Source organism: Acartia tonsa, chromosome 10, assembly GCF_053477335.1.
Source record: "Acartia tonsa isolate MP-2025a chromosome 10, ASM5347733v1, whole genome shotgun sequence".
In the NCBI taxonomy this organism is placed as follows: Eukaryota; Metazoa; Arthropoda; class Copepoda; order Calanoida; family Acartiidae; genus Acartia; species Acartia tonsa.
This window is the reverse complement of record NC_137269.1, coordinates 15434486-15460564: the sequence shown is the minus strand read 5'-3', so window position 1 is coordinate 15460564 and position 26079 is coordinate 15434486. Positions and strand designations below refer to the sequence as shown.

Genomic DNA, 26079 nt, shown 5'->3' with positions numbered 1-26079 from the left:
CATAGACACTAAAAGCAAACAATTTGCTCAATTCGATAATGCTTTCAATTAAAATACTAACCTAACCAACCTTAAGACAAAATACTAACTCATTTAATCGTCAATATATAAACCTTTAATTTAAAAAGACAAAAAATCATTGGAAAGATGCATTATATTTTCTAATATAATCTTATGCATCCTGAAATAGATTAACAATCAGATAAAATAATCATACCAAATAAAAAGAAATCAAGTATTTTTTTATTATTTTACTCACAAATGATTTAATTCTATAATATTTTAAATGAAAATAATTTGGACAGTTGCAAAAAAAATTTCTTTCAAAAATTTGATAATCAAATTATTTTTCAAGAGTCGAGTAGACATTGTATTAAAAGACAATCTATTGGTTGTTGATGAGACACTGTAAAGAATAAAAGGGATGATACAATAGGAAATTAATAAAATCAGGCAGATAAGATCCACAAGACTCAAAATCTGAGTTTATATATGTTATTTCTTTCTTAAATCCCTAACGATTTTATATTATTGCAATGTATAATTTTACTTTTGCTTCCACAAAAATATTTAAATTCGGCTAAAAAAAGATATGTTTACTTTCCTCTATTGGCCATGTAAACCAAAATATGAAAATTACCCATTTTCCTATTCCTATATCAAGGGAGTATTAAGTAAAAAGAAAATAAACCAATAGCCTCAATGACACCCTGGGGAATTCACAAATAAATCTTTACATAGGATTAGTAAACAAAACAAGGATGACAATTGACAACCTACATTTAGAACGGAGGTTCATTTATTCAATGGGTCGGTTCACGTGTGAAATAAGATCATAAAGTAGCAATAATATAAAAAAAAGAAGCATTTACCTGTGTATTAAGCTAAATCATGACAAACTAAAAGATTTAGGACTTAAATTATAAATCTTACTCAAACCTACGAAATTTAAAGTGATAGATTTTGGTTATTTAGCAATTATGTCAATTCTTTTAATATTAAAGCGATACTTTTAATACATGCATTTCAAGTATGATAGATCTATAATTATATTTAATTATAACTATTGAGTAAATTTTATTATTAATTTAATAAGTTATATATTAGACAAGTAAATATTTCAAAATATTGAATTTTATTCCAACAACATCCTTTGCCTGTAACATTTTAACTAGTTAAACAGTATAATATGCAAAAAAAAGGTCGATTATATAACATTATATTATTTAATAGATATATTCAATAAATTAATAATGTATCACAAAATTATTGATGGAAAAGTTGAAACTATTTTCCATAGTCAAACGCTCCAGCTCTAAAAAACCAAGATTAGCATTGGTTTCCAAAAATACCTACTAATAAAACTTCCTTCATTAAAACTCATAAACCAAATTTTTTTTAAAAATGCAGATCTTTGGTTAATCTTATTGTGGACTCAATTGTCCTAGTTATTCTGATATGGACTATGTCACCCTTGTCCACTCAACTTCTTTTATTACAGTTGTTGTTATTCTATCTAACATTATTCTGTTCTATCTTATAATAAATTCACAATATTAGACTATATGCACGCATTAGTAGACTGGTTATTGGTGGATAGGTGATTTGTTAGAGTTTCTACCAATAAGTACGAGGTAAAAAAGAGATGAATTTCTTCTTCTTTCATATAAATTGCATAGTATTAGCTAATAATGGATTTATAGAAAAAACGTTTATATAAAATAATACTAAAAATAGGAATACTTGCATAAAATTGATGGGTTGTGGTTAATTGTAAAAAGTTGTGTTTGTGTGTGTTGCTAAATTTATGTATGTATGTTCACAGCAAACCAAAGTTATAGTTATTTTGCCATCGGGCTGTGGAGAGACTAGCGGACGGTTATATAAACCTTAGTTAAAAGTAACTTCGCTGCTAAGAATGCAATTGTCAAGAACTAAGTAATATAATATACACACACATTCTCATATTTTATTAATTTTGATCTGCATACTTAGATCTTATTTTATTTTAAGGTAAACTATGTTCATGATAAAAAATTTTTTTTTAGCAATCATTGGGTTAACAAATTGATATTATATTATTATTAATTATTTTTATCATCATAAAATCTATTGTTTACAAAATATTTGTACGAGACTAAAAATTGGATAGCATGGGAAACTTTAATTTTTTCAGAGCCTATATCTTTAGTGAAGATACTTAAAATTTTGCTAGTATGATACCTGTAAAAAAGTGTTGTATTATCTGTTAACTGTCATATAAATAATAAAAGTACATTAAGATGATACATTAAATTAAATTTTATATCTTTCTGTCAGGGATGGAAAGGACAATGTTACATAAATCTTTTTGAGCCAATCCAACCCTCATATTCATGAGGTTATAAATGCCAAATTATACTCATATTAATTTAGTCTAAACTAATAAATGAATAATTATCTCTTTCCATAATCCCTGTCTTTTTTATAGTACTTCACATTTATCTTCATAACTTTAATAAAACAAAGACTAATTTTTGCGCCAGTGACGGAGCATTTGGAAGACCTAATTAAATATTATGTAACAAATAAAATATTTATACAAGACAATTTCTTAGAGCGGCTTTTTGAAATTTATTTTAAAATTCTAAAGCTAATGTAATGTAGGATTTTATTTGTAATTTCACGCTGTTACAAAAAAGAATTGTTATGTAAACTATAGAAGTATAATGCCGTAAAATTTGGAAAAAATAAGATTTTATTAAAATTTAATAATAATTCAAAATGTTTTCCGTCTGTTATAAACAGTATGAGGGAAACGTGAATTTCTCGAATGATATTCAAGATAGACTGCTAAATTTCCTTTGTAAATATTCTGTGTATCAATGAGCATCCAGTTAGTAATTTACATTGTCTGTCATTCTGCTGGTCATGCTACAATAGTCCTAAACTTATCCTTATGATTAAGTAACAAGATGTCTGTCTGTTTGTGCCGAAGTATCTCGCTAACCGCTGAACCGATATGATTCTCCTTTACAGGGTAGCTTCTCATAGGTCCTGGGAAGGTTAATAACTATTTATGGAGAGAATAAGAAAAAAAATTATTTTTCTTTTTAGAACTAAAATTGAAAATGGGGATGCCCGAATCCACCCCCCCTCAAAAAAATCTTTTTGGTACTTTTCTTTTTAAATCTAACTTTTAAAAATGGGTAGTCGAAATCAACCCCCCTTCCTCCTCAAGTGCCCCTAGAGGCCTCAAGGGGGGCGTGGCCGCTAGTCTTATATAAAATATGTAAAAGATTTTTTTTTGACACTGAACACCTTCTCTATTACTGACTGTGTCAGTTCGTCTTACACAAATTCTTGTGCTTCGTTTCTTTTCTTTGTTTCTTTATGTAAACCTTGTTTTTTTCTCTCTCAATAATTTAGATAATAATTGAATGTTTAAAGATAAAGTCTAATTTGCTTCTTATGAAATAATTTTACTTGTATTTATTTGTTTAATTGATATTTTCCACAAAACTTTTTTTTAACTATTATGCCAACTAAAAAGTAAATATTAGACAATAATAAATTGGTTATGTCTATATAGCACCCGTTCCAATATAAAGAACATAGATAAAGATAGAACTTAAATTGTCTTTAAATTCTGCCATAAAGAACAAGGATGACAACATCCATAAAAGCGAAGCTCTGAAACGGTAAGACAAATGGAAATTAACACTTGTATAATGTCAGAACTGAATAATCAGAATGCGAATGTATAAGAGTCAAAGCAAAATTGTAAGTAAATTTGTTGAAAAACTGCTTGATACAGGATAATGATTATGGACATACTTACATTTTTAGGACTTGATTATAGAGTTGCTTCGCTTATAATATTGTACTTTGTTGTCTCAGGAATCAGTATACCAAAAATCAGACCAATCGGATAATTAGGTCACATACAAATTTGTTGTTAAAAATGTAAAAAATATCAACATGTTTAAAATGGACGTACGGACATTCTGGTAATGATTATAGAGTTGCTACGCTTTCTAACTCGTACCTAACTACTAAAGGAATTACCATGCAAAATTTGAAATCGATAGGACAATTCTAACATGCCTAAATTAACGAAAAAAACTATTTAAAAAAGTAAAAAAATCAACATATTTAAAATGGACGTACGGACATTTTAGTAATGATTATAGAGTTGCTACGCTTTATAAATCGTACCTAACTACTAAAGGAATCATCATGCAAAATTTGAAATCGATAGGACAATTCTAACATGTCTAAATTAACGAAAAAAGCTATCCGTTACGGACGTACGGACGGACCGACCCTAATTATAGAAAAGCTTCGCTTTTAAAAAAGAGTGGTAGTATTTTTATGTCTATTTTTTTAACAGATTTGCAATCGGATATATCCAAGCTGCTCTTTGTTAACGATTTTGTTAAATACTTTCTAGAATAATTTAAAAACCTAAGCTTATTTCACGTATACCATTACCAAGCTTCATTGAGAGGTGCAAATCATTTGTTGTTGTTGTTTGTAGCCAGGTCAGGAAGCAGATAAATTTAGTTACAATATTCCAAGAAATTCTGCGCTCTTTTTGGGCTGCGTCATTAAAAAGATGGCAGAACTCTGGCATTGAACTGTAATTCATCTGCTCCTTCTGGAGCTTTGGTTCGGCAGGCGCTGATCCCACGGGGGTGGGCGTAGATGTGGGGCGGACACCCCCCTGCCCCCTGCCCCTGCCTGCCATGACATCCAAATCATTTAGTTTAGTTTACCGGTATAGTTTTCTAAATGCATAGAAAATATTTTAATTCTATAAGGTTATTCTTGATTTTTATATAAATTTTGTTTTCATTATCTCTCAGTATATTAGATATTATTTGATGCCAATATTGTTCCTGATAGGTCTAGCAGGACGAGGTATAGCTCCAGATTCTGCCACTTCTAAAAAAATAACAGATACAATTTTTACCAAAGTAATAACGTTTTATAAACGATAAAATAACCACACAAAACTAACAAAGTCAAATAAAAAATTCTGAAATGGTCATAGAGCTATTGGCCGAGGTAAGATAAGCAATAAGTCTTTTCTTGCTTGTTTAAAAATCTAAATATAGAAATTGCTTGCAATTCATTACACACTATTTAAACTAATATAATGATATTTCTTCGATGTTTTAAAATGCCTACCTGTAGACATGTCTTCTGGAGGCTTGGTAAGAACAGGTGGAGGTTCCTCTGTGAGGTCGTGCTCAGGGGCAGGAGGATGTAAAGTTGACATTGACCCTGAAAAAAATTATTAACTGGAAGCACAACAAAAAAAACAGAACTCTTTAACGAAAAGCAAAAATTAGATCAACCATGAGACAATTTTGTAAAACTTATCTTTATATAAGTCTGTCTGTGTAAACCGAAAGATCGACCCTAGAAAAAAATTACCTCTCAAAAAAAAAATTCTTTTTTCTTAATAAAGTTAATATTGAAACTAGAGGGTCGACCTAAGTGCCCCTAGAGACTTTTAGGGTTGTAGCCGCTACTAGTTAAAAAGATAATTATGTGTAAATGCGAATTATTTTGTCAGATATTGTCACTGAATTAAATTATTGATTATACCTTGCTCTTGTTTAATTAAAGGTGGTTCTGGTGATTCATTCTTTTCTTCATTTTCCGGGGGATCTGCGTCATGGTCCTAAATAGATAAATAGATACATTTTCTTTCAAACTGAATGACATACTTTGGGCTCTAGGCATAGGTAAGCTGTGTTCCTATACTTAGGCCTACTCTAATAACTACAGAATACATGGGTACTCTTATTGACACTTTAGAAAGGCCTTAAATCATATAGCATCTGCGCTTATAATGCTGAAAATATTCTAATAGTGAGTACAGAATTTCGCTCAGTGAGGTAATAACAGCCTCAAATAATAGAATAGCTACTCTAAAATTAATAAAACTTACTCTAATGGTTACTACAGGGTTAAATGGATGTTCAATGGCATCTGGTAATGGGGTTCCCCCTCCACTTACAGAACCCTGAAGTTAAATCAATTAATTCGAGACAAGTAAACAATTAACTTCAATTTGCGACTAAAACGGCTATAAAATCAAATTCAATGACGTCAAAATGAAATATATTATTTATGTACATGTATCAACAGACATTTAACGAAAAAAAGATTTGTTCAACATTTTGCTAATATTGAGATGTTGTTTATTGAGACGCCATTCTTGGTAAAATTTACCTTATTATTATAATTTCCATTGGCTGCGGTTGAATCTGATGCCTAAAAAGGATAAATGTTATTTAATTTCAATATCTTCACCAATTTGACACGAAAGTAAGGTGAAATCGTACCATGGTTGATTTAAAGAAACTTAATATGGAATAAAAGTTAATAAATCGTCTCTAAATTATGCAAGTGTGTAACCCTGTTGTTGTCATATGATTATTTTTAACGTCAATGCCCTTTGCCTCTATTAGAAAAACTAGATATTTGACTGAAATTAACATAATTGTTGTCCACTAAAGTATTTATTATCGGCTGTTTAAGTCAAAATATATATATAAGCAATATTTCAGTATCAGCAATATGGGTATTTTGATTTGTTGTTGTGACAGAAAATAAAGACAAGAATAAATAGTAATAGAAGAAAATATTTAATGTGCTCACTAAGTACCAATTAAATAAAATTTTGGATAACAGTTAACTGTTTTTTTTTTATATATACCTAATAAATAGCTAGGTCTAACTACAAGTGAATATAGAAAAAAATAAAAGCAGAAAAGTGCTTTCAAATATATGATAACCAGACAAAAATTCTCAATTAATCCAACAAATACACTTTAATGATTGTTAGACATTTAGATTTTAGAGTACTTATTACAAAATCTTTAAAAAGGTTTAAATTTTTCAAATAAATCTCTTTAAACATGTAAATTGCCGCTCGTTACGTCGGCTTAGAAGGTCTGAAACAAATAATGTGGAAAGGTTTTGCTACAAAAAAATAATGTTTAATTATAATGTATCGCATCAATAATTTCTTAATAAAAAAATAAAACTTCTCACAAATAACAAAATTTTAAAAATTGATATTAACTACTGGTAAAAGAGATTCAAAATAAAGCATGATGAGTTCTTATGGAAACCTTAAGCGAAAAAAAAGTAAAGCTAACCGTAACTTTCAGTCGCAATTATTTAAAAATGTAACAAAACACTGAAAATATATTATTACGTTCAGACTAAAAGATTTTTATTATCCGAAAATTTTTTCAAGACCACCGTTTTACTACAATTCTTTAGGTCCATACAAACTAAATGTGTTAAAGGTAAAAACAGAAAGTAATTTTTTGTTCAAAAGAGGTAAAATATGTTAAACCCAAAAGCATCATGCACTTGCTTGCGCATTTACCTCTGAAACAAAAGTTCTAATGGACAGCCTATGAGTGCCAGGACCAATATGAGCGGTTAACAATTCTTCCCGGAGTAACACATGCGTATTCTTTCTACTCTAATATATACAGTTATTTATTATACAAAGTAGAATGATGTCTATATGTCCGTCTGTCTGAAAGATTTTGGTAACCGATTAACAGATTGGGCTACACTCCTCAGGGGATATAGCTACTTGAGCTGCGATGGTTTTACTCTGTTTTCTTGAAGGGTTGAACATCCTCCTACCCTGAAAAATCCCCCAATCTTTTCTTGTGGAAAATACATCAATCAGAATTTTTTTTTCTTCTTTAAAATAAAAAAAATGTGGAATTTTTTAAAGGTTGCAGCTTCTGAGGCCAGGGAAATAGAAAATCCAGATTGTCTAGTAAAGTAAAATCTAAAAATCCTCAGCTCAGACAAACAAAACATATAAGCGTACATTTTTAAGGTATATCTAAAGATATTGATTTATGTATACGAGATATGTAAAATAGCTTAAAACCATCACAGAACCCAGTTTATCTTTTTTGAAAGCACAGCCAAGTCAGTGCAGCGGTTATCAAGATATTATGAGACAAGCAAATGATTGGTTGGACGGAAAGCCAAATATATTTTCTGAGATTCTTTGCGCATACGGACACACACATACAGAATCCTGTTACTACTGTTACTGTTATAAAGATTGATCTATCTATCAATATATTTACTTATGTATAAACCTATCTTCATATATATTGATGTAAGAATGTGTGTATTCATGGGGTAGCCAATGTAAAGTTTTTGTTACTGTGTGGTCTCTAATTTTCCTTTATATTTTATACAATACATGAGACCAAAAACTTGAGATCTAGTCAGAAATACGAAGTTAGCTATTTTTCCTGTTAACTTTAAATAGCTGACGACATATTAGCTAGGTCCACAGCATATGTCCATACACTATTAGAACCAATTTATCAAGACCATAGGGGTTGGTAGACGTATTATCCCCCCACCCCGCCTCTTTGAAACTCATTTACTTAAAAAAAATTTCATGAAGTTAGGGGCCAAATACTATAATTGTTTTTGGATTTATACATATAATTTATAGACCTTGCTGGGTTAGCCCTATAATGACATAGGGTGTGTCCATCTAGATTGTCGTATACACCAATTAAACAAACAAATAATCCTCCGTATTTCCAACTCGATACAAAACTTGTATTGGACAGTCTAGATTCCGTACATATAGAATAGATATGGAGATAAATAAACAAGGAAAATTATGTCGCTAGGAACAGAACAAAACAATTTGACAGCTAAAACAGAAAAAATAACTTAGACTGAATGTAACTCTACATAAGAGGAAAGTTTAAGTAAATTGTCAAAATCTCTTTAAAATATATTTGAAATACTATTAAAAATAATATCCTGAAATAAATCATGTCAGTCATGATTTTTATAGAGATATAGGATTTCGGTTGCTATAAAACAGGTTTGGAAAATACAGAATAAATATATATCTTATAGTTTTATAGAAATGGACGACTAAAAAGAAAATTAAAATCAAATATTTAATTCCTATTTATTTTGGTTGTGGGATGACCAACAAACCAGAAATGAACCCTATAATTTTGCATTTTTCTATCCACGGACAATTGTTTATAATGCCATATAATAAATACTTATTATAGTATTCAAGATATTTTAGATAATAATAAAATATAGTGCACTGCACAGTAGGGCAACCTCTACCAAATGCAGAAAATGTGGGTGCACAAAGTTACAGATGCTGTGAGTATTGGTGCAAAAAATGGGGACATGATTCCAGTGACGTCACATTTTTCTTTCCCGAAAAAGGGAAGGGGGGAAGAAAAAAAGAGATGGGAGAAAAGGGGGGTTTCCCCATCTCTTTTGAAGAGATTTTCTTCCCCCCTTCCCTTTTTCGGGAAAGAAAAATATGACGTCACTGGAATCATGTCCCCATTTTTTGCACCAATACTCACAGCATCAAAGTTACAACATTAATAATGAATAAGTACAAAGAATAAAAAAATGTGTAAAATTTTACAGGACAAATACAAAGCTTCCTAAAACGTTATACACAATTTATTCCACCAGTCCTTGATTCGACGCAAAATATGACAACTTACTTCTTTAGTTAAACAATATTTTTTTTTTATTTATCGTTCTACACTGCATTGCAGCAAACAAGAACCACCAAGGTCATATTATACTAAAGAATTAATTTAATTTGACCCATTTCAACTTTAATTAATCTTCCTCCATAAATTTAATGTTTATTTTGTACTTTTAAATATTTTGTTTTCTCTATGTTAAATTCCATGTTTAGCAGAAAGAAACAAGAATTACAACATACATAAGTATCAAAGCCATAGATTTATTAAACCTTTCAGCAATGTAAAAAGAAAAGTCAAACAAACGGTCTGTGATAAAGTAAGTTATATAGTAGATACACATTGATTAAAAGAAATTTCTTACGAATTACAAGTGAGTTATAGAGTAGTCCTCCCCAAAAAGGAATGATTAACTTTAAAGCCTTATTTAGACAGACGGGCAAAAAAATGCATTCATTCTAGCAGAAATATTTGTTTAAAAAATAATGTATGTTAGACTTTAGTAAAACGTTTAACGATACATAAGTAAGATACACTTGAAACTAGAATTGAAACTGATGATTACCCTTAACAGATTAAAATCCAAAACATTTTATTTTACTGAGTTCTATTGAAGAATCTTTTCATTTTCCCTCTGAATTTTTATGCTTTACAAGTTTAAAAATTAAGTGTTCTCTATAATTATTTTCTTTTAGTAATTATATATCAAATTATTTTATGAAATAGGTCAAAGGTTTGTAAAACAAAATTGATTATTTCTCTTTGTTTCAAAATGAAATTATACATAATAATAAAATCTAGGACAACTTAAATGCATTTATAACAGCCAGAGCAAACCTTTCCTACAATTTTCTACAACATCATTTATGAAAATTGGACACTTTAAAGTTTCAGATATGAAAGAATTGTCCTATCATTATTATACTAAAACTTGTCATAAATTTTAAACACATAATATTATCAATTTATAATTTTGATAATAAAAAGGTATTTAAGGCAAATTTAGGTCTTAACGTTTTAAATTAAGTATTTTTCATTTTTATTACAGAATTTAAAGAAATTATGCCCTTATAAATTTAAGGGAGTTCTAAAAGCTTTTAATTGTGAAGATGTGAGAGAGTAGTTACTTTATAATTGTATAACTTGTTAGTATGATTTATTTAGATTTGATAAGTTTGTAATTTTTTTATATGGAAATACAATAATTACTTCTTATCATTGCTGTGTTACTTCAAAACAAAAGAGTCCTTGTTTTATTGTAAACTTTATCCCGCTTATCAACTCTTAATGTTATGTTAATATATGAATCTTATTTGTAATTTTACATAATGTAAAGTACTATATGTACTAGCTACTATAGTATAGTATTGGCGTGTATTTAACTCATCGCAAAGTAGAAACATGAGTTCATATCTTACAACCAAAAATTATTAATAGCTCAGCATCTCTATGAATGTTCACCGTTTTGTAAATCATAAAGTTTGAAATATACTTAACTTTTCTTAAATTATCATCAGTATGAAACCAAATTAAGAACGATTAAACCTTTTCTCTTTTAGAAACATAATTTATAATTCATTATAAATATTTATTGAGCTGCCTGTATATAATTAGAAACCAGCGATCATAGTAAATTACATGACTAAAATTTTTCATATTTCAAAATATTAGTTGTTTTTGTATTAACACCACAAGAATAAAGTTTGCGAGCTTACAATTTTGACTAGAGGCATTACTTTCCAAATCTTTTATATATTTCTAACTTTTGAGTTTATTCAGCATACCAATAGTTACAACCATGATTTAGGGATATGAGAAGGCGCTAACTGCTAACCCTGTAAAAAATAACTCCTAATTTTTAAAAAATAGCTAATTTGCGTCAACATAATGAATATTAATAGTATAAAACCTAACATAATCTAATGAAATTCTAATATCAAAATTTGATAATTATATTGATCAATAGATAGTGATACACAGAACTTTAACTTGAAAATCGCACATTATATATTTTACATGACAAATAGAAATTTTTTATTACTTTATCCCTTATTCATGGTTATAACAAAGCTGACTTAGCAAAGTTGTAGTTTAAAGTTTCCATAGCCTAATATTTCAATACATGTAGATTCTGATTTTAGTGGAGCAAATAAGTAAATTAATGTTTATTGAAGCGGCAATTATAATTTATTTATAATGTTATACATAGGCTGAAACCAGTTTTATTTCATTATCCAGATTCAGAAATGGAAAATTGATCTATTTCAGTAATTTTATATGTTAATCTAATATCTATAAAAATAAAAATAAGAATATATATATTATCACTAAGGAGTAAAAATAAAATAGGTTTTTTTCTCTGGTACTAAGGACTTTTGCAAAATAGATGGTATAAGTAAATATAAGTATAAACATATTTCAAACAACTTGACTTATAACAAATACGTACTAAAGTTGATTTTATTTTGTTGGTTCTAGCAAAAAGTGACACCATTTTATATTTGTTATAACCTTACATTCTTCTAATATCAAAGATGCAGGGGTCTCTTTTATCTGCTTAACTCTTAAGATCTCGCAAACTTCATGACGGTTCTCGAGTAGCTTATCACAGGTTATGCCATGTTTTTTGGATTTATTTAACACTATTTAGACAAGACCTTCACGGAAAAATATAAAGCTCTTTATATTGTCTAAAAAAATTTACATAAACGTTATGACCGAAGTATTTAAATTTATTCCCTTTTTTATAAGCACTATAAAGAGCTTCATTTCTTACGTCTCAATATTATACACTTTTAAAATAATTTTTCTAACGACTAGCAATTTTTTTCCAAAATTTTTGGCAAAGCTACTTAATAAAAAGTTACCTGATTGACAGGGTACCCATCTGTCTCACTAGAAGGTCCACAACCCATTTCTACACATACTAATTAATATGTAAATAAATTAGGCATACAAATATTATAGAGAAAAATATTATAGCATTACAACTGGAGGGCTGATATAACATTTTAATCACTATAAAAATAGTTGGTTTTACCCATTTATAAAAAGAGGAGCAGCAATAAGCCAACATTTTTAAATGCTCGCGAAAAAGGTAAGAAGCACAGAAAGTAACTAAAAGAATAATGGTTTGAATATTTAAATAGAAAATACAGTATAAAATACACATACATATATTCTTGGTATTTAGGTTCAGAAATCAAGTAATAATGAAACAAGCTTAAAAAAATCGTATACATAAATTTTGGGTCCCTTTCGTGGCAACGCCTCTTAAGGGGCGTTTCGTATCATTTTTACAGTAGCTTTTCCCCTATTTCTAGCCCAGGGGGGGGGGCGGGCTCTAACTCTGCCCTGCCAATTACCTAACCCTGCGGGGCAATTCCCTAACCCAACTTAACCTAACCTAACCTAAAAGACATATAAAAACTAATGTGAGGAGTAGGAGAACTTTCCTTAAAGTAGGAACTCCATAAAATTAGATATAACTAACTTACCCCCCTTTGGGATGAATCCACCAGGCCAGGGCTAAGACAATAGTATATTGTAACTTTCTTGTAATGTTCAAAAGGATTCAATTATGCTCACATCTAAATAAGAAACACTCTTTTGCCTCTAACTTTTCAGTCCAGATAGTGAAATAATTTTAAAACTTATTATTTTATTGGTTGGAAATAATTACAGCATAAGATGCTGTACGTATTGGTGCAAAAAATGGGGACAATTTTTAAATTAATTTGACGGGGCTGTTTATTTACGTCACAAGTGAGGGGAAAGAAAAGGGAAGGAGGAAAGAAACCCCCTAGAAAAGAGATGGGGGTATGACGTCACACGCCAAAACAATTTGAAATTTGTCCCCATTTTTTGCACCAATACGTACAGCATCTTCCCTTTTTAATAAAACCCAGAAAAATAATTTTCCCCTTATGGCTGGCCTAAATTGACTGTCCGGTGGCTTTCTTTCCCAGTTTGTGCACCTTAGTTACCAACACAACCAGGGACAATTATTCAATCATTTTAATTAAATTACCCCCCCTCCCCTCCATCTTTCAATGTTGTTGTGAATATTTTCATCAGCCTAGCTATTCTACAAGTTCCATATTTGGTTGTCTGTCGAAAATACTTCTTTTTATGTATAAAAGACGCACTTTATTGTGCCTATTAAAAAATTACGTCATAATTATGACCAATGATAGGCCGATACACAGACTTACAATTAGATTCCAGTACACAGTTTAATTGACAAATGGTTGGCCAGTATGACGTCATTTTTTTGGCTTTATAAAAAGCTTCGTATAAAACTGTCAACTCAGCCTTCTTCTTTATTTTAACTTCGCTTATATTTGACCTAAGTAACCTTTTATTTATATTTTAACTAAAACTTACTACTAAATAAACAAATCTATGTTTTATTTAACTTTCACTGACAGAAAAAAATGTCTTAGATGAGATTTAGTACAATAGATTCTTCATGTAAAACAAAACGACCCTGCTTGTCCATAGAATAAAACAAACTTTGATTTTTAAATAAAACAATGAACGTTGGATCAATATTCCCCCCAAATCTTGTCTAAATTCAGCGTTTGGTAGATGGTAAACAAAGTATAAATATTTTCAAACACAACACATGAAAAAATAAAACACATAGTATTTTAAAAGGAAGGATTAAATTTAAAATTTTTCTTTGGGCTATTTGTTTTTTGAGTGTTGACAAACCTTAAAAAAGATCAACTCTTGGCTGGGACCTGTATGAAGAGACCCTAAAACAAGAACATAACCCAAAAGAGGTTTGCGAAATTTCTATATGATTGTCTGTGTCCCGAGTTACCATATGCTCATTTAGTGTCACATCAAAACAAAAAAAAACATTGTTGTATAAACAGCAGAGGAATATATGAACACAGTAATAGTGTCTGACTGATTATGACGTAACAAAAAAAATAGCCAATGAGAGGCCACTATAAATTTTACCATTGGTCAATAACGGCCTCTCATTGGCTTTTTTTTTGAGTTACGTCATAATCAGTCAGACACTATTACTGTGTTCGAATATATTTGTTGGTTGTCTAAAAAAAAGTTTCATAATTCCATATGGTATTATGAAACTATATGAGTAAAAACATAAAAAAAGGATAATTATATCCATAATGTACTCAACAGTAACATGTTTGTAAAATTTTAACCCCTCGACAGTGTTCTACAGTAAACGTAATGTTATTAATAGTATTTTGAAAGTACTGTCAATCAATCACGAAACGTGGCATCTGTTTAGAAATTTCAGCATGTTTAATATCTTAATAATTAATCAACCTAAATGATTTTCGAGCCATTTACTATTTTATATGCACGTCGATTAATTTTAATATTACAATGGGGTTTCCCTCCCATTCAACTATTTCAATAAAACCGTCCTCCCACCAAGATTAATTAGAGTGATGATAGTATCTTCAGGCATAAACCTTTGAAACGGCCAATGTAATGAAGGCACAAAAATGAACAAATACAAACCCAGAACAACTTAAATTTATTTAGTTCTACGTATAAACTTTTAGCGCGCCTACATTAAAATTCAGATAAAAACAGTTAGGTTACACAAAAATTGTAAAAGCTAATAGACACCATGAATATTTTTTATACCCTTAAAAGGTAATCTAGGGTACTAAAATTCTTCAAAATATGAAATAATTCCAAATTCCAGTTTATTTCATTAGTAAGTAAAAAAGTTTTTGTTGTAAATCTAATACGAAGACTTTATGCGGATTTTATAATTTCGTAGATTTATCAACAGGGATGTCAACATTTATGAGTAACGAAGTACAAAAAAGATCTATGGAAAAACGCACAAAAGTGAGTTATAGATCAGATGTTCAGTTGATTAAGTAAATTAAATAGAGAGAATATGTAAAAATCTAAGAAAATCACGGTACTAAAAATTAAGTATTTATGCCCTTTAAAAAATGAATGATATACAGAGGACAAAACCAAGTATAGATTAGATGTGCACAGGTCATTGAATCTTAATTAAAAATTTCTTCAGTCTATCTTATCTAGAAGCAAGAAAATGCCAATTCCCCAATTGCATTACGGACTTACTGACTGACGAACAATCAAATTAAATAGTAGAGTATCTTCTCTCATAGTAATCTATCTCTAATTCACTAATTTAATTATCGAAATTAATTAATCGATGAAGTTTATGTATATAGATAATTAAATATTTACTAGATCTCAAAAGCGACTATAGGATAAAATACAAGTTTAAAGAAATAATGTAAGTTTTCATATTTATAATATTTTGATATTTGATTTAAATGTGTGCTTGTAAATGAGATTTATGTCAACAATTTGCATATACAACAGTTACTTCCAATATATCAAGGATTATTCTGTCCATTAGTAGCACAGCAAAAACAAGAGTTACAGTAACAGAATATTTTAATAGATAAATCTGTAGGAAAATGTAAGATATACATTATGAATGTTCTTACCCTTGTTTAAGATTAAAAGTGTCCTGGTAATCACAAGTCAAACAAAAAAATTACAAAATATAAAAATATCTCTAAACAACATAGCAAAGTGGATACACTAAATTATGGAAATGCCACTTAAAATCATAATCTATCAGTATTATGTAAGCTATGTAGTCGAAAATACGGACATATTTTAAATGTATAAAAATGTTGCTTTCAATTTTAGGGTGAAGTAAAATTGAGGTAAAGTAGGTCACATTTCAAAACAAAGTAGAAATATAAAGATCAAGTAAAATATAACTTTTTTTCCTTAAATCTGAATAAACATTAGTTTAATTTTAGTAAAAGTCAGTTAACTTTTCTATAAAAATACAGAATAAATTTTATTTCAACGTTTTTTTTTCTACAATTAGAGTAGGAAAATACGAGGAAATCTATCTGCTATATCATTTGTTTAAGGGAAATAAGCTTGGTTTGAATCATATACATTTTTACCTCAAGTAATACTGTCTCCCCCTCTGTAAAAATCCTACACTATGAAAAAGTATGAATTGGAAAAGTAACTCGTCAAAATCGAAATAGAGCAGCCATAACAAACTTGAAGAAAAATAAAAGCTAATTATAATTAATTAATAATATTCAAGCGATTTTTAGTAATTTAATATTTTAAAATCCCTCTATAAACAAGGAATTCACGAATTTTACGAAAGCCAAAGTATGAATATTTGCCACTATGTTTATAAATCACTGTGTTTCCCCGACTATGTATCACAGTTTGAATGTAGGAAGTTACTCAGCGGGAAGAAAATATTAAGACATCAACATAATTCTTTTTTAAAAGCAATATTTACTATTTTTCTATCTCAAGGAATTTTCAGATTCCTTTTTTTTTTGTAGTGAAGCTACTTTATGAATGTTCTTTGTATCAGCTATATACCAGATATCTCTGTTTCTTCGCTAATATGATTCTACTTTTACATGTAAATAAACAGAATATCAAAACAACCATACACTCTCTAATATGTCAACACCTCTACACCTATCAACACCTCCTTTAAGAAGAGTCTACACCCCCTTATTACAACCAAGAAGTCCAACCCATCTTAAACTTAAGAAGGGTGTTAAAATAGGTAAAATAATAATATCTAACACTTAACTATAATATGTTAAATGTTTTTTTTTTTAAACGAATGCTTTGTTAAAGTCAAACTGTCTCTAAAATGTTCAACTAAATAAGAGCGAAGCTCATATAAAATAAATAAATCAAAGCCAGACTGAGAAAGGACATATGGACACAATTAGATGCAGTTATAGAGTAGCTTTTCTACACAGGTGTTTCTTAATAAAGTTGTCTTTCATGACTGTCACTGAACCCAGAAAAAGTGTCTGACAATGACGTCAGAAAAAATTAACAATTAACCAATGAGAGACCGCTATATATTTTACCATTGGTCAATTACAGTGAATACTGGCTTCTCATTGGTTAATTGTTATTTTTTTCTGACGTCATAGTTCGACACTTTTACGAGGTTCCTGTCACTAGATATATCTGTCACTAACGTACAGACACTATAATAGAAAAGCTTAGCTTTTGATAATAAATATGGCATAAATGTCTTTCAAACCATTATTTAAGTATATTTACTATACTTTACATATACTTATATGTTTATTATAAATCATTTTTATGCTATTACAGCTCATTTTTATCTCTTTTTCTCTCTTTGTCCACTTATCTCTTACTCCTATCTCCTGTAAATGAAATAGAAAAATAATTGATGAGAGTGTTTATGCAAAAACTAAGGCACGGTAGCCGTAGAAAATCCCCCCCCCCCCCCTATTTAATTTCCCTTGAGGTGCGAATTGTCGCTTTTGTATCTAGTCCTATTCACGCAAATGAAACAAACTCGGCATCTTATAATTAGTTGAGTGTTGGGTCACCTAAAAGAAAAATAACCCTTTGATTGCACGATTTGTCTTGGTAATGAGTTGCGTCTGTTCATGGGCCAAGGCATTACCCCTACTCTAACTATTGATGTCACTCTCCTGAATTAGTAGCAGTAAGAACCTTTTAAACGTTTCTAGTATGGCGTAGTATGGTCCATACTTAAACCCGTCACCTCCTTGACAGCAAGCCGACAAGTTACCAATTGCGCTGACGCCACGGGTTTTATGAAAAATTTTCAGCTGCAGCCACTATTATAGCCACAATAGGTTTATTTTTATAAAGCAGTCGATTTATAAGTTGCAGTAACCTGCTTCACCTCTTAAAAACTCGTAGTCGCTAGTTGACCATCTGCAAAAGGCATTAAACGAACCCTACCAAAAAGCTTCTGATAACAACACAAATGGTATCAAGCTTTTACAATAGACAATAATCATCTTAGCATAACTTAAATATTGCATTTACAATATTGGCTCATATTTTATAATAGAAATAACTTAATTCTAAAAAAAAGAAAATTATTCCTGTGATAGTTCTAGTGGTTTATAGAAATATTTACAAAATATCTGAGACCGTCGAAATGTATTATTAAAAAAGTTTGTTAATATAATGATGCTATTAGGTATTGTGTATATATCCAAATAAAAATTTTGAATTATCAAATAATGATTTTTAGATAGAACCAACGATAACAAACTAAACTAAATTACTAACAAACTTAGCCTATAGTCCAACCTTGCTAATTAAAAAATTTGCAAACCTATGCAGTTATAGTTCTTAATTACAAAAGAATATATATAAATAGAAAATGACTAATTTACTGACGATCAAGCTGATTTCCAATGTTAGATGTATTTATAATTGTATTTTAATAAAGATATTATATTTCACAATGAAATAAATATAAACTTTGTATAATTTTACAGGATTATTTTCATGTTTGCATTGTAAGCCAAATAAAAACATCTCAAATTTTGAGAGTTTTTATGTTTGCATCATAGAGAGTGAAGTATTGTTTGATTATCTATTATTAATAATCTTTATTCTAGGGATTAAGGTATAGGTAAAAAACCCTCTATATCTGACGTAGCGGATATCTGTAATTGTAATCATTAATCATTTTAGAATCAATGTCGAGCTTTTTATGAAGATCCTTAAAATAGAAGAGATTGAAAAAGAGATAGCAGAGATAGAAGAGAAATAGAAAAAGAAAAAAATGAAGGAGAGAAAATAATAAAATGTTTGCGTTCATGTGTTCTTATTTTTTAGGACATAAAGAGAGGTAGAGAGAGAGAGAGAATGAGAAAGAGAGAGAGAGAGAGAGAGAGAGAGAGAGAGAGAGAGAGAGAGAGAGAGAGAGAGAGAGAGAGAGAGAGAGAGAGAGAGAGAGGTGTAGATGAAGAGATATAAAGATAAATAAATTGCCAAATACATTGCACCAAATCAAAGCATAACATTTAAACAATTCGCTAATGCCTCAAAATGAAAGGAATCTTAATGTCATTAAAGTTAAGACGTGCCATCATACAGACGTACAGAATCTTATAATAGAAAAGCTTTGTTTTTAAAAATTGTAAGTTTACAACAAGTTAAACAGTGGAAATGTTAACTAAAAGACAACTTGAAAGGTATATGAACAAAAAATTTATTTCATTAGTTGATACTTGTCTTTGTTCAATACTTTTGCGGGGTGTATGGCAAAAAAGTTTGAAAGTGCTTGTCTTTTTTCATTCTCCTACAGAATATTTACCAAGAACACAATTTTACAGTGCTTGTCGTTGTTACTTACGTCTACAGGTTGTTTACCTAAAAAAACACACAGTTCAAAAGTTATTGTCTTTGTTAATGTTTCGTACTACTGCAGCCATGGTGTTTACCTAAAAACACAATTGAAATTGCTTGTCTTTGTTTTTATTTAGTGTCTTTAATAAAAAAAGCAAAGCTTAAAAGTGTCTGTCTTTGTTCCTTACTTCTACAGGGTTTATGGAAAAAAGCTCAATATTTTAAATTGCTAGTCTTTTTTCTTCTTCTGCAGGGTGATAAAAAAACACACTGTTGAAAGTGCCTGTTTTTTGTTTCTTACTTCTACAGGGTGTTTGCAAAAAAACACGCAGTTCAAAAGTGCCTGTCTTTGTTCCATAGTTCTACAGGGTGTTAACCAAAAAAACAAACAATTAAAAAAAACTGCTTATTTAATAAGTTGTTTACCAAAAAAGTTTAAAAAGTGCTTTTTTGTTACTTACCTCTAAATGAACACACAACTTATAAAATTATTAAAAAAACTAAGTAACTACTCTAGTATAAAAATATTCTCGAGATAAAGCAGCAGCGCCAAAAGTTATTGAAACGTTACTCAGAACAGTGATTACATTCTTAATGACCTCTTTTTATATTCGTATGTTTATAAGCAAATGATCTTGGTGTTCAAGCAAATCAACTCGAAGTCATTAGAAGTAGTGCAGCTACTCTGTAAGTATTGGATGTCTGTCCTTCTGTTATTGTATTTAACATGCTTTGTAAAAACCCAGAAAAAAAAGACCAATAGAATTACTCACGACTTTTATCTGATACAATCCCCCCCCCCCACACACATTCCCTTCTCGCCAATTTAGCAAGAAACAACTATAAAAAAAACAATCAAAATAAGAAAAAGAGTACTCATAGTTAAATATTATAATATAACGTTACTATAAAACGTTGAGTACCAGTAAAATATCCCCTCCCTCTCAGCAACAACCCTTTCTTCTCTATTTGTTCATTGCCTTTCTCCAAATTTAGGTTTGAATTCTAAATACAAATTAAGAACTATATTTATTTTTGTAACATTGTATTTCAGCCATTAGTATTGACCTCTGCCAATAGTTTAGCATATCATTATTATATCTACATTATCACAAATACATAATTGCATATAATAATTATCCTTACAATATGTATTTATTCATACATTTTTAGGGCCTAAGAAAACGAACCAACCAACCAAAATTTAACAAAGTTACCAAAAGTTTTAAGTTAACGAATAAGAAAATGTTTATTTTATATAAAACTTTGGGTACAAGTGTAATTAACAGTCCAATATCCCCTCCCTTCCAGAACTCAAGCTGTTTTAGGAAAGACCCGTAGGATATTAGTACAAGGTCAATGCTTACTTCGCCATGGAGTATACATCCCCCCCCCCAAAAAAAAAATATATATATATATTCATTAGAAACACACGTTAGAATTGAATTTTTCTTGCGCATTTATGTACTGTGCGCTACTGATGAGTTTTGTTGTCTTGCCAATGAACTAAGATAAGCTATTAGCTCTTTAAAACATCTTTTAATGTTAGTTAAAACATACATATCTTCGTAAATTTGACTTGATTCCGATATTTTATGTAAAGCAACAACACCAAGAGGTCATTTGTCATTCCTAGACTATTCATACAATTTTTCATAAACATATTTCAGTAGCAAAGCAACTTTACAAGTATTAATTGTCAGTTAGGATGTCTTTTATAAAAGCATATATTCACACTAAATTAAAAGCCTTTTCAAATTTCTTGCTTACATACCTTGACTTTTCATTTGTTAATTTATATATTTATGTGTTATTTATGGACGTACTTGTACTTGTTTATTTCTCAATATGGCTGAAAAATTGTTATTTAATGTCTTCTCTCAGTGATATACATCTTGTATGACTACAGAGATAGGAAAATGACTAGAAACTTCTTGTGTTTAATTATGTCTTTATAGCTTAGATATTTAGGAGATGATATATTTATCAGCCATTGGCACTTCCAGTAATATTTGCCGAATATTTTAAAGCTAAAAAAAGCAAAAAAGACATAGGCCGAACTCTACAAAATCTATAAAAGCTTTAGGTTGACTGATTTTATAAAGGTATTGTTGGTTGTTCTTGTTTAGGATGACCTACAGGAAAAATCAGTCGACCTCTAAAAGTTATTAGTGAACTGGGCAAAAGCTTTTTAACATTTGGAGTATATACATAACAAATAATTCGGATATTAAATTCAGGTATTTTATTGGTAGGGCTGTAAGAGATATGCTTTTGGAAACGTAATAACTCTATAAATAATTTTATGGCATAGCATCTCATAATTGGGTTTGAAAGGTTATTATAGGCACAAAATAACATCTAATATATTTAACAATTTATAACAGTATTTCTTCAGTCTTTGGTTTTTATGGATTTTATCATTCTTAATTGTAATAAATACCCATATTCACAATTTTACATTTCCAATAATAAGATTCCAAGTAAAAATTTGAAGAAATTTAAATTTTCTTTGCATAAATCTTGGAATAATATTGAATCTTTTATAAATAGGTTGTGATTTTTATTGATATATGAAATATGTATGTTTCACACACAGGGTGATTTGTTTGTTAATTTACAAGTGAGAATTACAGGTATGCAGTTCGTAGCTAAGTAATAAATAATAGGTACTAGCAGCTCCGCCCCTAAAGGTCTCCTCGCGCACTTTTTGGTTATATATTTTTTTAGAGGGGGGCCGGGGGGGGGGGGTTTCTCTTGAGAGGGTGGAAGTACCCTCATTCAAAATAGTTATAAACCTTCCCACGGCATATGAAAGATTCACTTATCGGTCCAGCTGATAGCAAGGTACACAGAGATAGACATCCTGAGAATTTTAAAGTATTCTTGAGTGAAGGTTACAAACTTACAAAATAATAGGGCTAAAAAGCGTAAGCTGGGATAGACTTTGATAATGTCAGAAGTTATCAGGGATAAGGGATGGGAAACTTAGGAAAATATTATTTATGCCTATTTCAAGCCTAGGCCTAAAAACCAGTTATGGGATGGTGCATTAGTTCGTTATCAACTCTTATTAAATAGCTAAATAAGCATTAAGAAGTTGAAGTATAGAATAAAATTCGGGTAGCTAGTCTAAAATAAAAATATAACTTTTTATAGGACAAATATGGTCAATGCCTTTTATTTCAATTATGTTTATCTCTCCTCAAAAAAATTCAAATTGTTTAATTTACTAATTCAAATTTTTTCAGACGGCTTAATGTTGGGTTGGCCTGAAACAGATTTTAGGGTGTGTTTTTGCATTTTATTTATGAGTAAAATTTAATTTAAAAATATTATGTTATCATTGCTTACTAAAATTCAAAGTCGAAAATATATAAATCAAGTAAAAGTGAATAAGTATCTCTGTAACATTCTATCAATTAACTGTTCCATGTCAAGATTAGACATAATTAAATTTTTCTTAAAAAACTTAATTTTACCTTTAAAATAAACAGAAATACTCAAACAATTGTGTATTAAATTATAGCAAAGTTAATAAAAAAAATTTAGGAAACTTTTATTATTTACATTTAAAACTAGTTTTTTTTGTTAGTATTCATTTAAGGGGGGTTATCATTTCTGCATAATTTTTTTTAAATTTGAATGGACCAAATACAACAGTTTCTTTAGCTACTTACATTTCGAAAAAAAAATCCTGTTTTTTTTTTCTTCTATAGGTTCCTTTTCTGATTGTGTAACTCTAAGCAGATTTCAAAATAAGCTGATGTGGTGAAACATTACTTGTTTATGTTTAATTATTATTATTATTTTAGAAGCAGAAATTTGTTTATGTTTTGAAATTTTTTTGTGATGCGCCCTTTGCCCCGTTTTTTATATTGGCTGCCTCCAATTGCCTATTGGTTGGTACAAAACAAGCCCAAATTACCAAACACTATTGGTTTAGAGTGGTAGCCAATAGGAGCCTGCCTCCAATGAAGTCATTTAATTAGGAAATGATAAATGTTGCATTATCCCTATCAAAATCAGGCCGGGAGCTTATTTATGGCCAGGTTTCCTATCCCTTATCCCTGGATGTCATGGTAACATTTAAAGGAAAGCTCAAAATCGTGTTATCAAGCTCTAATAGAATCCGAGGACGGTTGTAAAGGAAGGATTTTAACCCCATAACTATCCCTACTGATATGATTGGGGTATAAACATCTGGGGCTAGAATAAGTAAAACTTTTAACTTTTTGAATACACTCTGTATATGCAATTGCCATGCCAAGACTCAAAAAAAAATTTTCAATCATTTCAATTTAAAAGGACGCTTAGTAGTTATTTTTCTTACTTTCGTACCACCAAATGGCCTCATTTATTGAAGGATGTTAAAATTATTTTCTTGAAGTAAAGTAAAGTTAAAAAAATTTCATTATGAGTAATTTACTGACAATCATCTGAAGCTTGTCATATCTTATTAAACAGATGTATCCTGGGAACTTATGGATCATGATGATTAAAGATAATACATTCCCAATTAGGATAAACATAATTTCTTCTTCTACAAATTGAAATTATTAGTAGGAAAGTTTAGACTTTTTAAATTACTTTCCAGTTTTTATGCCAATGAATAAAATAATACGTTTATAATCTTTGGGAATCAATATAATTTACAGAACAGTACCACTTCTCTCCCCTTCCAATGATTCATGCATATACATTTAATTAAGAAGTAATAGTGTCCTTTCAAAAAATGAAATTGAAAGGAACACCCAAGAAATTTATATTCAACATTTATACACAAGATGATATTCAATATAAAAGTTGGCAAAAGGGGATGGAATTTTGTGACATCTCGTAATAAATGTCTATAGAAAACAACAATATACAAAACAAAATTTACATGGCTTATGAAATTCTTAAGCCCTAAAAAATCAACGTTTTACTTGAAAATTAAACTAACCCAAATCCTGAAATAAGTGCTCTGATTGTAACCAATAACAAAACTTGCCAGCCTCACTAATGACAAAATTAACACAACATTCAACTGATTTCGGAATTAAATTTTTTTTTATAGCTTTCAGTATTCATTTTGATTGTACCCTGACTTATAACTATTTATTCAAAGGAAGTTTGATGTAAATTTGAGCTTTCTTTGCACCTATCACTGTTCTAACCTCTTTTCGAGGAAGCTTTGTGTTTATCAAGATCGAAATTAATTCCTTATTTATTATCCCAAATTAAGCGCAAATGTCGTCTTGTTTGACTTTCCTTTTCTAAAGAGACGCGGCATGGATTGTTTATATTTTGATGCGTCCACGTTCGTTACTTTTGAATGATATGTGAGTGTGTGAAGATTTCGGAGAACAAAATTGGGCCAATCATTGGTCTCATAGTGCGTGAACGACCCTAGTATACCAGGGGCTTGAAACCATAAGAACTTCAGGTAGAATTTGTTAATTTTATTTAAATGGAATGGTGTATAGGACGATTATATTTAGTTTAAAAGGCTTTAGCCAGCTAAGCATGAAACTTTATTATGATTAATTATTATGTTTTAGTAATTTTTTATGTGCTTTTATTTTTGCATTTAACAATGATTTATTAAACCAAATAATTTTCCTTTAAAGCCAAAGTTTCCAAAGATTCTTAACCGTAGAGAAAAATGATTTTAAAAAGCAATTAAGATTACGTGGTTATAAAAACTGGAATTTTGTATTAATTGATTTTGTAATTTCAGGACTTTGAAATAGTTGCCTCAATAAATCTATAATCAAACCTGCTGTTGAAACTTGATGGTTCCTGGTATTGGGGGTTTGTGTGTACGTCAACAAGATCTCTAGAACTTCCCGCTAATTCGGAAGTCACACTCAACCAAAGTGTCATGGTTGAGACAATTTCAAAGTATCTGAAGAATAGGCGTTAGCATTCTTCAAGAGATCAATAGCATCCAGTGATTATTGATGCAATAAACTGTGACAATTTTTTCTGTGAAATAAGTACCTAGTGAATCAATATGCCACTAACCAAAAAGCAGAAAATTGAGCGAGCTATCGCTATTGGCAGTGAAAGGCTAGAAGTGTTTGATGAACAGTTAAAAGTGTTTTATGACAATCTAAAAGCCTGCCAAAGTTTTAGTTCATGTGAAAATGTGAATTTAAAATCAATTCGTGACATTTTTAGTGAGGTCAAGGACCAATCTGACCTAATAAAAAGTCTAAAACCTGCCGTGGAGACTAGTGAGTTGCGCGAGTTCAAGCGTGATTTGGATGAAGCTAGTGAACAGAAAACTGTTGCAGATAAAGTTTATGCATCGTTGGAGCAGTGTACGAAAATTCTGCACTGGCTTGACAATGATTCAGACAACGCG

The 26079-nt window shown here is 29.8% G+C and overlaps 1 protein-coding gene across 2 annotated transcripts; it reads right to left on the bottom strand.

Moving 5' to 3' along the window:
- Window positions 1-1138: 1138 nt before the first annotated feature.
- Window positions 1139-12486, bottom strand: LOC145330544 (uncharacterized). Of its 2 annotated transcripts, XM_080175166.1 has the most exons (8): window positions 12398-12486; window positions 7394-7492; window positions 6226-6267; window positions 5942-6016; window positions 5596-5671; window positions 5173-5268; window positions 4883-4926; window positions 1139-1317 (listed from the first exon to the last, which is right to left on the bottom strand). In XM_080175166.1, exons 1-8 carry the CDS (start codon window positions 12443-12445, stop codon window positions 1288-1290), a joined length of 510 nt encoding a protein of 169 aa, XP_080031292.1. In that variant the 5' UTR covers window positions 12446-12486; the 3' UTR covers window positions 1139-1287. The 2 variants fall into 2 exon arrangements, with proteins under 2 accessions (XP_080031292.1, XP_080031293.1); XM_080175167.1 differs by lacking the exon at window positions 7394-7492 and having other exon boundaries at window positions 12398-12467.
- Window positions 12487-26079: the final 13593 nt, after the last annotated feature.